Source organism: Tachyglossus aculeatus, chromosome 15, assembly GCF_015852505.1.
Source record: "Tachyglossus aculeatus isolate mTacAcu1 chromosome 15, mTacAcu1.pri, whole genome shotgun sequence".
NCBI lineage: Eukaryota > Metazoa > Chordata > Mammalia > Monotremata > Tachyglossidae > Tachyglossus > Tachyglossus aculeatus.
In genome coordinates, this window is record NC_052080.1 from 1197647 (window position 1) to 1211003 (window position 13357).

A 13357-nucleotide genomic window follows, 5' to 3' on the forward strand; every position below is an offset into this window, starting at 1 on the left:
GCCTCTCCGTCCATCCGTCCTTCCATCTGTCGGCAGTTTGGGGAGGGAGGGGGGCAAGCCCCGGAGCAGGAGGGGGGATTCTGTGGTCTTCGCCCAAACCCCGGTGGCCCCCCACTGAGACCCCTGAGGGTCGAGTAAAGTCGGGAATGAAAGCAGCAAGGGAGCGGGGGACTCCGCCTTACCTGCGTCCAGCTCCTCGGCTCCAAAATGATTCCTGTAGAAGAGCATAATCTCAATCTTGTAACACTTGTAGACAGTCACTAAACAAATCAACAGCAGCAGTATAGCACCGAGCCCACCGGCTAGTTCAACCGTATACATCAGCTCTGCAAAGAATTACAAAAAGTCAAGCTCCAAATCCGCCGCTCAGACAACAAGTAGGAAGTAACAGAACAGATCGCGGTCGGGCCAGAACAGGAAACGACGGGGACGGAAATTCCCGAACCGCCTCGAGAGCCTTCCAGTCTTCCGTAGGGGGGGACGAGAGACGAGGGCCTGGGTTCCAGAACTGAAAGGGCTGTGGTTTGGGAATCTGGGTTGGTTCCCGGACGCCGAGTGGGGTTCTCGGGTGCCGGGATAAAGCGGGGGTCTGCGTCTCCTCCCTGTGAGAGGGGTACTGGTGTGGCCAGAGGTCAGTCTACTGACGTCCAGGCCCGGCAGCGGTCTCTGGCCAAAGCATGTTCTGCAGGGTCTTTGTGTGTGAGTCCTCTGGAGAGTATAAGCTCCCTGTGGGCAGGGACTGTGCCACTTTTTGGATTTCTAAGTGCTTAGTAGCGAGCACTGCACACAGCAGGCAGGCAATAATTGCTACTACCCATGCTATTATTACTACTACCGCTGTGAAGTAGCGTGGCCTAGAGGATAGAGCAGCATCATCATCATCGATCGTATTTATTGAGCGCTTACTGTGTGCAGAGCACTGTACTAAGCGCTTGGGAAGTCCAAGTTGGCAACATATAGAGACGGTCCCTACCCAACAGCGGGCTCACAGTCTAAAAGGGGGAGACAGAGAACAAAACCAAACATACTAACAAAATAAAATAAATAGACTAGATATGGCTTGGGAGTCAGAAAGACCTGGGTTCTCATCCCTGCCCCGCCACTTGTCTGCTGTGTGACTCTGGGGAAATCACTTCACTTCTCTGGGCCTCAGTTTCCCGCCTCAAACTTGGCTACTTCAAGTCCAGTCTCCTCACTGTGCCTCAAGCTCCTCCATCTCGTCACTGACCTCTCGCCCGCGTCCTCCCTCTGGCCTGAAACTCCCACCCGCTTCATAATCGACAGTTCCACCGCTCTCCTCACCATTCGAGTCCTTCAAAACTCACATCTCCTCACACAACTTGCGCTTCCCAAGCACTTAGTACAGTGCTCTGCACATACTAAGCACTCAATACATACGACTGAATGAATGAATGAGAAGCAGAATGGCCTTTTGGATAGAGCATGTCTGGGAGTCAGAAAGACCTGGGTTCTACTCCCACCTCCGCACTTGCCTGCTGTGTGACCTCAGGCGAGTCCCTCAACTTCTCTGTGGCTCAGTTCCCTCATCTGGAAAATGGCAATTAAGACTTTGAGCTCCATGTGGGAGAGGGACTGTGTCCAACCTCATTAGCTTGTATCTACCCCGGTGCTTAGAACGGTGCTTAACACATAGAAGCACTTAACAAGTACTATTATTACTCTCCGTGCCTCAGTTGTAAAAATCAATCAATCAATCGTATTTATTGAGCGCTTACTGTGTGCAGAGCACTGTACTAAGCGCTTGGGAAGTACAAGTCGGCAACACATAGAGACAGTCCCTACCCAACAGCAGGATGGGGATTAAGACTGTGAGCCCCTTGAGGAACAGGGTGTGTGTCCAACCTGATTTGCTCGTTATCTACCCTGGCGCTTAATACAGTGCCTGCACATAGTAAGCACTTAATACCACAATTATTATTATTATTATTATTGTTATTATTATTACCTCCTTTAAGAGGTCTTCCCAGACTAAGCCCCCATTTCCTCTACCCTCCCACCCCTCTGGTCACCTGAGTATACCCCACAAGCACTTGATAGTCACCCCGTTGCACAGCTCTCAGACTCTGTCATTTCCCCGTCCATAATTTAGGTTAATGCCTGCCTCCCCCTATACACTGTAATTTTCTTGAGGGCAAGGACTGCATCTACCAGCTCTAATAATAATGATTATGGTATTTGTTAAGCGCTTACTATGTGCCAGGCACTGTGCGAAGCGCTGGGTAGATAACGAGCAAATCAACAACGAGCAAAACTTGGTCTCACATGGGGCTCACGGTCTCAATCCCTGTTTTCCAGATGAGGTAACTGAGTCACAGAGAAGTGAAGTGACTTGTCCAAGGTCACCCAGCAGACAAGTGGCAGGGGCGGGATTAGAACTCATGACTTTCTGACTCCCAGATTCAGGGCTCAGTCCACTAAGCGCTTAGTACAGTGCTCTGCACACAGGAAGCGCTCAATAAATACGATTGAATGAATGTCATGTTCCCAAGCGCTTAGTTCAGCGCCCTGCACACTGTAAGTGGTCGATACTTACCACTTACACTTGATTAGATGACCAAATTATCATCACTGTCTTCAGCAGTATAATTGGAGACCCCCCCTCCATCCCCCCCATCTTACCTCCTTCCCTTCCCCACAGCACCTGTATATATGTATATATGTTTGTACATATTTATTACTCTATTTATTTATTTTACTTGTACATATCTATTCTATTTATTTTATTTTGTTAGTATGTTTGGTTTTGTTCTCTGTCTCCCCCTTTTAGACTGTGAGCCCACTGTTGGGTAGGGACTGTCTCTATATGTTGCCAACTTGTACTTCCCAAGCGCTTAGTACGGTGCTCTGCACACAGTAAGCACTCAATAAATACGATTGATTGATTGATTGATACACACCACTGATTGATTGATTGATGGAAGGTGACGAGGTCACCCTGGGGTCATCCTGGTCCGCAGGCCGGAAGATCCCAGCGGGTTTCCCAGGATATTGCTTTGGTTTCTGGACAGTGGCTTCACTGAGAAGCAGTGTGGCCTAGTGGATAGAGCCCAGGCCTGGGGGTCAGAAGGACCTAGGTTTGAATTCCTCCTCCGCCACCTGTCTGCCGTGTGACCTTGGATGAGTCCCTTCACTTCTCTTTGCCTCAGTTTCCTCCTCTATAAATGAGGATTAAGACCGTGAGCCCCATGTGGGACCGGGACTGTGTCCAACCTGATTATATTATTAATAATAATAATAATGATTGCATTTATTAAGCGCTAACTATGAGCAAAGCACTGTTCTAAGCACTGGGGAAGTTACAAGGTGATGAGGTTGTCCCACGGGGGGCTCACAGTCTTCATCCCCATTTTCCAGAGGAGGGAACGGAGGCCCAGGGAAGATAACTGACTCGCCCAAAGTCACACAGCTGACAAGTGGCGGAGCCAGGATTTGAACCCATGACCTCTGACTCCAAAGCCCGGGCTCTTTCCACTGAGCCACCCTGCTTCCCTATATTGTACCTATCCCACCGCTCAGAACAGTGCCTAGCACGTAGTGAGCGCTTAACATAGACCATTCACAAAAGAAGGAAAAAAAAACCCCAGAAAAGTGGAACACGCTTTGCCTCAAACATTGTGAGAAGAGCTACGGCAATGCTTCTTTCCTATCAGGATAGTTGGGCCAACCGACGCTTTTAAAAACAGTGACTAATTAAAACAAAGCACATGCCATCCAAGAATAATCAATTACACCAGAAAAGTGAATGCGCTGGGCTAACATTTCCACTCCCTCCCACCCTTCAACAACTCCCAGCTGCCCAGGAAACAGTTTCTCAGTTCACCTTTGAGGTTTGTCAAATTTGTCCCTTGCTAATTTATCTTCCCTTTCTAATTAATATGGCGTTTGGCAGGGAGGTAATGAAGTTTGCAGACGCCCACGTTCCTCGTATTTTCGATGCATTTGTTTTTTCCAAGTTACATTTCAAGATTTAGGGTGACAATCCAGCGTGCTTTAACCTAAGACAGGCCTATTCGGTCAAAAGAGTCCAAGTATTTGATCGGACACTGCCTATCTTTGCCAGGCCAATTTTTCTCCTCCCTGTTTAGAAAAAATAGGCCATTTTTTAAATAGGATTAAAATATCCCATTTTATTTAAAATAAAATTTCAATCAGATTTTATTTAACATCCTATAAATAGGATTATAATACTTTAATAACAGGATCATTATTAATAATGATATCTTCCTAATATGTTGTGAATATATATTAAACATTATATTATATATAATTATATAAAATCCTAATATAGTATATTCACAATATATAACGTATATTTTGTATAATTATATGATTCCTAATATGCTGTATTAGGAATAATATAATCCTAGGATTATAGGCCCTCCTATAATGGCCTCCCTTATGGGCCAATTCTTCCAGCAGGAATATTTATTTTTCCTGAGCCCTGAAATATGCCTATTCCCAGTCTGATAATACTTATGTCTGACCTCCTTTCTCCGCCATTAGCTCAGTTGAAAAGCGGATGAAACTCACGTAGCAACTGAAAAAAATTCTTGTTTACATGAAAATAATAATGATTTTGGGTACTCGTTAAGCACTTGGGTGCCAAGCACTGTGCAAAGTGCATGGCCTAGCGGATTCAGAAGGACCTGGGTTCTAATCCCGGCTGTGTGACCTGGGGCAAGTCACTTCACTTCTCTGGGCCTCAGCTCCTTCATCTGTAAAATGGGGATTGAGACTGTGAGCCCCATGTGGGACAAGGACTGCGTCCAGCCTGATTTGCCTGCATCTACCTCAGCGCTTAGTACAGTGCCTGGCACATAATAAGTGCCTAACAAATACCATTAAAACAACCAAACCAAACCAAAAAAAACCACGAGCTCCAGAAAGGGCCGCAAGCCATATCTTTTCTGATCTGATGGTATTGATCTTTTCTGATCTGATGGTAAGCGCTTAGTACAGTGCTCTGCACACAGTAAGCGCTCAATAAATACGATTGATTGATTGATGGTACACGGTTGCTCGGGTGACGATTTGCCTTGACTGCGCGAGAAATCAATCAATCGGTCGTATTTACTGAATGCTTACTGTGTGCAGAGCGCTGTACTATAAGCACTTGGGAGAGCACACAACATCAGAGTTGGTAGACAAATCCCCTGCCCACAACGAGCTTGCGGTCTAGAGAAGTTTAATGTGTTTAAGATCAGGATTTTTGAAGTTGAGGGCAACTTCCGATGCCCGTTTCTCTACTTGAAACTCCTACATTTAGCACGGGCTTATACAGTTATCATTGATCTAAGTCCAAATAACTCTTTGAGAAGTAAAGGACCTATTTTATGAACAGTCAACCAATTGAGGCAAAGCCTCTGAACCGTATTTTCTCCTAACCTAGAGGTTTGGGTCCAGTGTTGGAATTAAGTACAGTGCTCTGCACATAGTAAGCGCACAATAAATACGATTGATGATGATGATGATTAAAAACAACAAAAACTAGGTTTGAAGAAAATACACCCGCAAAATGGCGTGTTTGCGTATGTGCTTGCGTGTTAGATCGTACCAAGCAATTCGTACAATGTTCTTTACACAGTGAGTGCTCAATAAATATGACTGACTGACTGAGTGGGCTTCCCTAACGGGAATCTCAGAAGGAGGCAGGGAAGAGATGGGATGCCGAGGAGACGGCTCCAGGGAGAAAATTTTCAGAAAATAAAGTGGCATTCCTTTCTTCCTCTGCATTGTTCGGGGAGGCTCTGATGGTGGTGTAAACCTTCTCCGCCCCACCAGATGAATTGTCAGGCTAGAATAACTCTGGCTTCCGCTGGGAAATCTCCGGATTGGCGGACAAACACGGAACAGCTGTCCCGCCCAGATAATCAGTGAAATAGCTGTGTTTTCCCCAGCGACGTTTCATTCTTCTTGAAAGAGGGGTAGGAGGATCTGCAGTCTATTCCGAGTGGGGCGAGGAAGAAGTTCATGAGTGTCAATTGATCGCGCTGCCAGAGATCGTTTACATGATAAATGAACAATCTTGTCCTTCCGCAAGACGTGGCTAGCAGTCATCCTTGCCACGTCTCCGTGAGGTGGAGAGAGCGGGGATTATCCAGGCCCAGAGAGGTTCAGCGACCTGCCCAAGGTCACGCAGCAGGCCAGCGGTTCCCCCGACGTCCCTTCCCGTGCTCTTTTCACTAGGCTATCCTGCTTCTCAGTGGCGTGCGGTGATTTAGCGGTTCTGACTTTGGGGAGGTTCTTTGTCTTTTAATAATGGGGTGAAACTCGGGCTGTGAGCCTGTTGTTGGGTATGGATTGCCTCTACCTATTGCCGAATTGTACTTTCCAAGAGCTTGGTACAGTGCTCTGCACAAAGCAAGCGCTCAATAAATTTGACTGAATGCATGAAATTGGCGGTCGTCAGAGCGGAAAGGAACCGCGAGGCAAATCCCAATGGGAGACGTAACCTTCCCCAGCCTGGTTCCTGCTCCTCAGAGCCAGAAGTCCTATTTTTTTTTTTTAATGGCATTGATTAAGCGCTTACTATGTGCAAAGCACTGTTCTAAGCGCTGGGAAGGTTACAAGGTGATCAGGTTGTCCCACAGGGGACTCACAGTCTTAATCCCCATTTTACAGATGAGGGAGCTGAGGCACAGAGAAGTGACTTGCCCAACGTCACACAGCTGACAATTGGCAGAGCCGGGATTTGAACCCATGACCTCTGACTCCAAAGCCCGTGCTCTTTCCACTGAGCCATGCTGCTTCTCGATTTATTCAAAGACCCGGCCACGATGATCCCCGGCATCTTCTTGTCCGACAAGACCTTCGGGGGGGACTCTGTTTTCTCATCCCATTCGGTCTTCCTCGATCCTCTCGGCCACCCTGGATCGGGGCCAAATCCTAGCCGGTGCAAGTACGCGCCCATCCATCAATTGATCCATCGGTCGAGCGATGATATTTTTTGAGCGCTTATCGTGTGCAGAGCACTGTACTAAGCATTTGGGGGAAAGCACGATATATTTCAGTCGGTAGCAAAGATCCCTGCCCACAGGGAGTTTCCAGACTAGAGGGCAAGACAGACATTAAGATAAAGATTAAGACAGTCTTCTAGACCGTGAGCCGGTTGTCGGGTAGGGATTGTCACTATTTGTTGCTGAACTGTCCTTTCCAAGTGCTTGGGACAGTGCTCTGCACACAGTAAGCGCTCAATAAATAAAGAGTCAAATAAAGTGCTTTGACTCCCAAGCACGGGCTTGGGAGTCAAAGGTCATGGGTTCGAATACCGGCTCGGCCTCTTGTCAGCTGTGTGACTTTGGGCAAGTCATTTCACTTCTCTGTGCCTCAGTTACCTCATCTGGAAAATGGGGATGAAGACTGTGAGCCCCACATGGGGCAACCTGATCACCTTGTAACCCCCCACCCCGGCGCATGGAACAGTGTTTCACACATAGTAAGCGCATAACAAATGCCATCATCATTATTATTATTAATAAATACGATTGAGTGAATGAATAAATTTGAGATCGGGGAAAAGCCTCCATGCCATTCTTCTCGGGAAGAAAGGGGAGAGAGCTGAATCTTGCCGTTCTCCGTTCCAGTTCATCCATAGTCTGACCCCCCTAACCCCTGTTGATGTCCTAGTTCTCCCAGCTCCTTTGGGTGATCTCGCTGTCCCGGCCGGTTCTCATCATCCAACGTGACCGGAATGTGGCACGGGCAAACACGGCTCCTTCCCGTGGATGCGATGCCTGCATTGCGCTGCCCTCAACGAGCATTTTGAATTGAGTGGGATTTCCTTGGTCAGAGTTAACGGTCAGAGGCCCGAGGCCTTGGGCCTCTCCCGTGCCCTCACCAGAGAAGGACTGCAAAGATCCCTTATTGCCCGGTGGATTCGGGGCCTTCAAGTGGGCAACTGGCAGGCTTTGGCCAAAGAGCAGTGGATGAATGATGGAGAGAGGGGAAGGTTGGGTTCAACTCCTCAAAAATCTCCAGTGGCTACCAATCAATCTGCGCATCAGGCAGAAACTCCTCACCCTGGGCTTCAAGGCTGTCCATCACCTTGCCCCCTCCTACCTCACCTCCCTTCTCTCCTTCTCCAGCCCAGCCCACACCCTCCCCTCCTCCGCCGCTAATATCCTCACCGTACCTCGTTCTCGCCTGTCCCGCCATTGACCCCCGGCCCACGTCATCCCCCGGGCCTGGAATCCCCTCCCTCTGCCCATCCGCCAAGCTAGCTCTCTTCCTCCCTTCAAGGCCCTACTGAGAGCTCACCTCCTCCAGGAGGCCTTCCCACACTCAGCCTCTTCCTTCCTCGCCCCCTCTCCATCCCCCCCATCTTACCTCCTTCCCTTCCCCACAGCACCTGTATATATGTATATATGCTTGTACATATTTGTTACTCTATTTATTTTACTTGTACATATCTATTCTATTTATTTTGTTAGTATGTTTGGATTTGTTCTCTGTCTCCCCGTTTTAGACTGTGAGCCCATTGTTGGGTAGGGACTGTCGCTATATATTGCCAACTTGTACTTCCCAAGCGCTTAGTACAGTGCTCTGCACACAGTAAGCACTCAATAAATACGATTGATGATGAACTCCAGCTGCGGCCGCCCAGGGCAGGATTTCTGGTGGGGAGGCTGATGGGGTGGACAGTTCCTCCTTTCCACGGGTTACGTGACCCACCCTGGGTCATCTCCACCACATTCCCCCTCGCCCTCATCCTCGGGAACTTCATGCATTCCTTCATTGTCGGATTTATCGAGCGCTTTCTGAGCACAGCTGACTGCCAAGGCCCTACTGAGAGCTCACCTCCTCCAGGAGGCCTTCCCAGACTGAGCCCTCTCCTTCCTCTCCATCCCCTCCACCTTACCTCCTTCCCTTCCCCACAGCACCTGTATATATGTTTGTACGGATTTATTACTCTATTTATTTTACTTGTACATATTTATCCCATTTATTTTATTCTGTTAATATGTTTCGTTTTGTTCTCTGTCTCCCCCTTCTAGACTGTGAGCCCACTGTTGGGTAGGGACCGTCTCTAGATGTTGCCAACTTGGACTTCCCAAGCGCTTAGTACAGTGCCCTGCACACAGTAAGCGCTCAATAAATACAATTGAATGAATGCCACATTAGACCGGCGGACACACGTCCACTCATGCAAGGTTCTAGGAGCTCGCTTTCCTGACCCCGGGATGCTCTGGTTCCTCCCACTTGCAGCTGCATCATTTGGGATGAATAATAATAATAGCTGAGATATTTAAGACGCGCTTACTCTATCCCAAGCACTGCATTAAGCGCTGGGGTAGAAACAAAATGAGCAGGTCAGACACAGTCCATGTTTCATGAGAGGACTGCAGTCTAACGGGGAGGGAGAATAGGTCCCGAATTCCCATTTTACAGGGAACAGAAAAGTTAATGATAATAAATAAAAATAATCAAAAGCGTCTTAACGGCCCTGATGCTACTTAATAAGGTAGCCGACTAGAGCCAGGAGGCCTTCCCAGACTAAGCCCCCTCCTTCCTCTCTCCATCCCTCCCGCTTTACTTCCTTCCCCTCCCCACAGCATCTGTATATATGTATATATGTCTGTATGTATTTATTACTCTATTTATTTTATTTGTACGTACTTATTCTATTTATTTTATTTTGTTAATATGTTTTGTTTTGTTCTCTGTCTCCCCCCTTCTAGACTGTGAGCCCACTGTTGGGTAGGGACCGTCTCTAGATGTTGCCAACTTGTACTTCCCAAGCGCTTAGTACAGTGCTCTGCACACAGTAAGCGCTCAATAAATACGATTGAATGAATGAAGTGGATTTTTCATTATTATTAATAATAACAATAATGGCATTTGTTAAGCGCTTACTACATGCAAAGCACTGATCTAAGCGCTGGGGAGGATACAAGGTGATCAGATTGTCCCACGTGGGGCTCCCAGTCTTAATCCCCATTTGACAGATGAGGTAACAGGCACAGAGAAGTTAAGGGACTTGCCCAAAGTCACACAGCTGACAATTGGGGGAGCCGGGATTTGAACCCTCGACCTCTGACTCCCAAGCCCGGGCTCTTTCCACTGAGCCACAGACCTCTTGGCCTGCTAGACCGTCAGCTCCTCAAGGGCAAACACTGTTTCTACTCATTACCAGCTCTACTGAGCTCCGTCGAGTGCTCAGTACAGCGCTCTGCACCCAGCGTTGAAGGATCGGTCATATCTCAGCTCTTGCCTCTGGCCTGGGCCTCAGCGAGTGACAAAACAGCGTGGCCCAGTGGAAGGAGAGCGGGCCCGGGAGTCCAAACACCTGGGTTCTAATCCCGGCTCTGCCACTTGGCCGCTGTGTGACCCTGGGCAAGTCACTAGACTTCTCTGGGCCTCCGTTCCCTCATCCACAAAAGGGGGATTCAATTCCTGTTCTCCCTCCTACTTAGGCGGTGAGCCCCATGAAAGACCTGATTATCTCATTTTACCAGAGCGCTCAGTACAGCACGGGCCTGAGAGTCTGAAGGTCATGAGTTCTAATCCCGGCTCTGCCACCTGTCTGCTGTCGGGCCTTGGGGCAAATCACTTCACTCCTCTGGGCCTCAGTTCCCTCATCTGTAAAATGGGGATTGAGGGGGTGAACCCCAGGTAGGGCAGGGACTATGTCCAACCCGATTAGCCTCTAACCACCCCAGGGCTTAGTACAGTGCTTTGCACATAGTAAGCGCTTAACAAATACCATCATTATCATTATTATTACAGTGCCTGGCACATAGTAAGCCCTTAACAAATGCCTTGATTACTATTTTAATAGAGTAGATTAGTATCATCATCATCAATCGTATTTATTGAGCGCTTACTGTGTGCAGAGCTCTGTACTAAGCGCTTGGGAAGTACAAGTTGGCAACATATAGAGACAGTCCCTACCCAACAGTGGGCTCACAGTCTAAAAATTGGAGGAGCAGCATGGCTTAGTGGAAAGAGCCCGGGCTTTGGAGTCAGAGGTCATGGGTTCAAATCCCTACTCTGCCAATTGTCGACAGCTGTGTGACTTTGGGCAAGCCACTTAACTTCTCTGTGCCTCAATTCATCTGTAAAATGGGGATTAAGACTGTGAGCCCCCCGTGGGACAGCTTGATCACCTTGTAACCTCCCCAGTGCTTGGAACAGTGCTCTGCACATAGTGAGCGCTTAATAAATGCCATCATCAATTAATTAATTAATTATTTTATAAGCACAGCATGGTGTAGTGTCTACAGCCTGGGCCTGGGCGTTAAAAGGCCCTGGGTTCTAATCCCAGCTCTGCCACTGTGTGGCCTTGGGCGAGTCACTTCATTTTTCTGTGCCTCAGTTACCTTGCCTGTAAAATGGGTATTGAGACTCTGAGCCCCACATGGGACAGGGACTGTGTCCAACTCGATTTGCTTGTCTCCACCCCAGTGCTTAATACAGTGCCTGGCACATAGTAGGCACTTAACAAATACCATCATCATTATTATAGAGAAGAAGCATGGCTTAGTGGTAACAGCATGAGCTTGGGAGTCCGAAGTCATGGGTTCTAATTCCAGCTCCTTCACGTCAGCTGTGTGACTTTGGACAAGTCACTTCACTTCTCTGGGCCTCAATTCCCTCATCCGTAAAGTGGGGATTAAGACTGTGAGCCCCACGTGGGACAACCTGATTACCTTGTATCTACCCCAGTGCTTGGCACATAGTAAGCACTTAACAAATCCCAACGTTATTATTATTGGCACAATTATGAACAAATGCCACAATTCTTATTGTTATTGACGGCTCTGGTCCCTTCTCTCAGGCCTGCCGGAGGTCGGGAGGGGAGACTGGGATGCTGTCCTGACAGGCCGGGCGGTCTGACGCTGGGGTTCCCAGAGTCGGTGAAGAGACCGGACCGCGACAATGGACTCGGTGTGAAACCCTGTCCACACTCTCTCACCTCACCTCACTGCTCAACAAGGCCTCAATCGTATTTATTGAGCACTTACTGTGTGCAGAGCACTGTCCTAAGCGCTTGGGAAGTCCAAGTTGGCAACATATAGAGACAGTCCCTACCCAACAGTGGGCTCACAGTCTAAAAGGGGGAGACAGAGAACAAAACTATACTAACAAAATAAAATAAATAGATATGTACAAGTAAAATAGAGTAATAAATATGTACAAACATATATACATATATACAGGTGGTGTGGGGAAGGGAAGGAGGTAAGATGGGGGGATGGAGGGGGGGACGAGGGGGAGAGGAAGGAAGGGGCTCCGTCTGGAAAGGCCTCCTGGAGGAGGTGAGCTCTCAGTAGGGCCTTGAAGAAAAATATGGAACGCTTCACGAATTTGCGTGTCACGAATTCGCGCCTCGTTCCACACCCAAATGTTCACTGGGAAAATTCTCTTCAGGCAATCACCAGGATTTGCTGAGCGCTCACGGTGTGCAGAGCACTGTCCTAAGCGCGGAAAAAGGGGGGCACGGTACAACAGAGTGGGTACAATCATTCCCTGGGGCCATTTGATCAGAGACCCACCCCGTGGAGAGGAGCCCAAGGTGACATTTTGCCTCATCCACGGGGGGACAGGGAGAGCGACCGATCTGATTAGACACGAGTATGGTGTGGGGCTCACAAATATTGCAGTCAATCCATCAAATTATCCAACTATTAGCCACAAGTGGCAGCTCCCCTTTTGTTTTTCATTTTTTATATAGTATTTGATGATGATGATGATGGCATTTATTAAGCGCTTACTATGTGCAAAGCACTGTTCTCAATTTGTAGTATTTGCTAGGCGCTTACTATGCGCCAGGCACTGTACTAAAGGACTGGGTAGATCCGAGGTAAACAGATCGGACGCATTCCCTGTCCCACGTGGGGCTCACGGTCTTCAACCCCGTTTTACAGATGGGATGACTGAGGCCCGGAGAAGTAAAGCGACTTAACCCAGCTCCCCCAGCAGACAAGCGGCGTAGCCAGGATTAGAACCCAGGTCCTTCTGACTCCTGGGCCCGGGCTCTAGCCACTAGGCCATGCTGCTGTTTCTTCCCTTCCTTGAGGCAGTTGCAGATGGTGGCAGGCGAGGCTAGACTTGGCGTTGGACCGACCCCAGAGTTAATAGCTCTAATTTAACCCCCTGACCCAACCGGGTTAAGGACGAAGCCTCATTTATTAATTTGCGGCGGGCCGCATTTAGTTCGGCGGTCTCCATCTCGCACTATCATTTAGCCTGGCGTGTGTTGTAAATATTGAGGGTCAAATGGACGGGCTCGGCGGTGGAAAGCGTTCCTAGCACGGTAAATAAAACTCTAAAAATGGAAACAAAAAAAAAAAAAATCAGAATGTTGCCATGGTGATCTGTCCGGGACCAAGCAAAG

General features: G+C 48.3%; 1 protein-coding gene across 1 annotated transcript in view; it reads right to left on the reverse strand.

Annotated features, from left to right (window-relative positions):
* The window catches only part of IL1RAPL1 (interleukin 1 receptor accessory protein like 1), a 535220-nt gene that overhangs the window by 5870 nt on the left and 515993 nt on the right, over positions 1-13357 (reverse strand). Inside the window, exon 9 of the mRNA XM_038757289.1 lies at positions 183-326. Within this exon, the coding sequence (XP_038613217.1) occupies positions 183-326 (144 nt within the window). The remainder of the gene's footprint in view (positions 1-182; positions 327-13357) is intronic.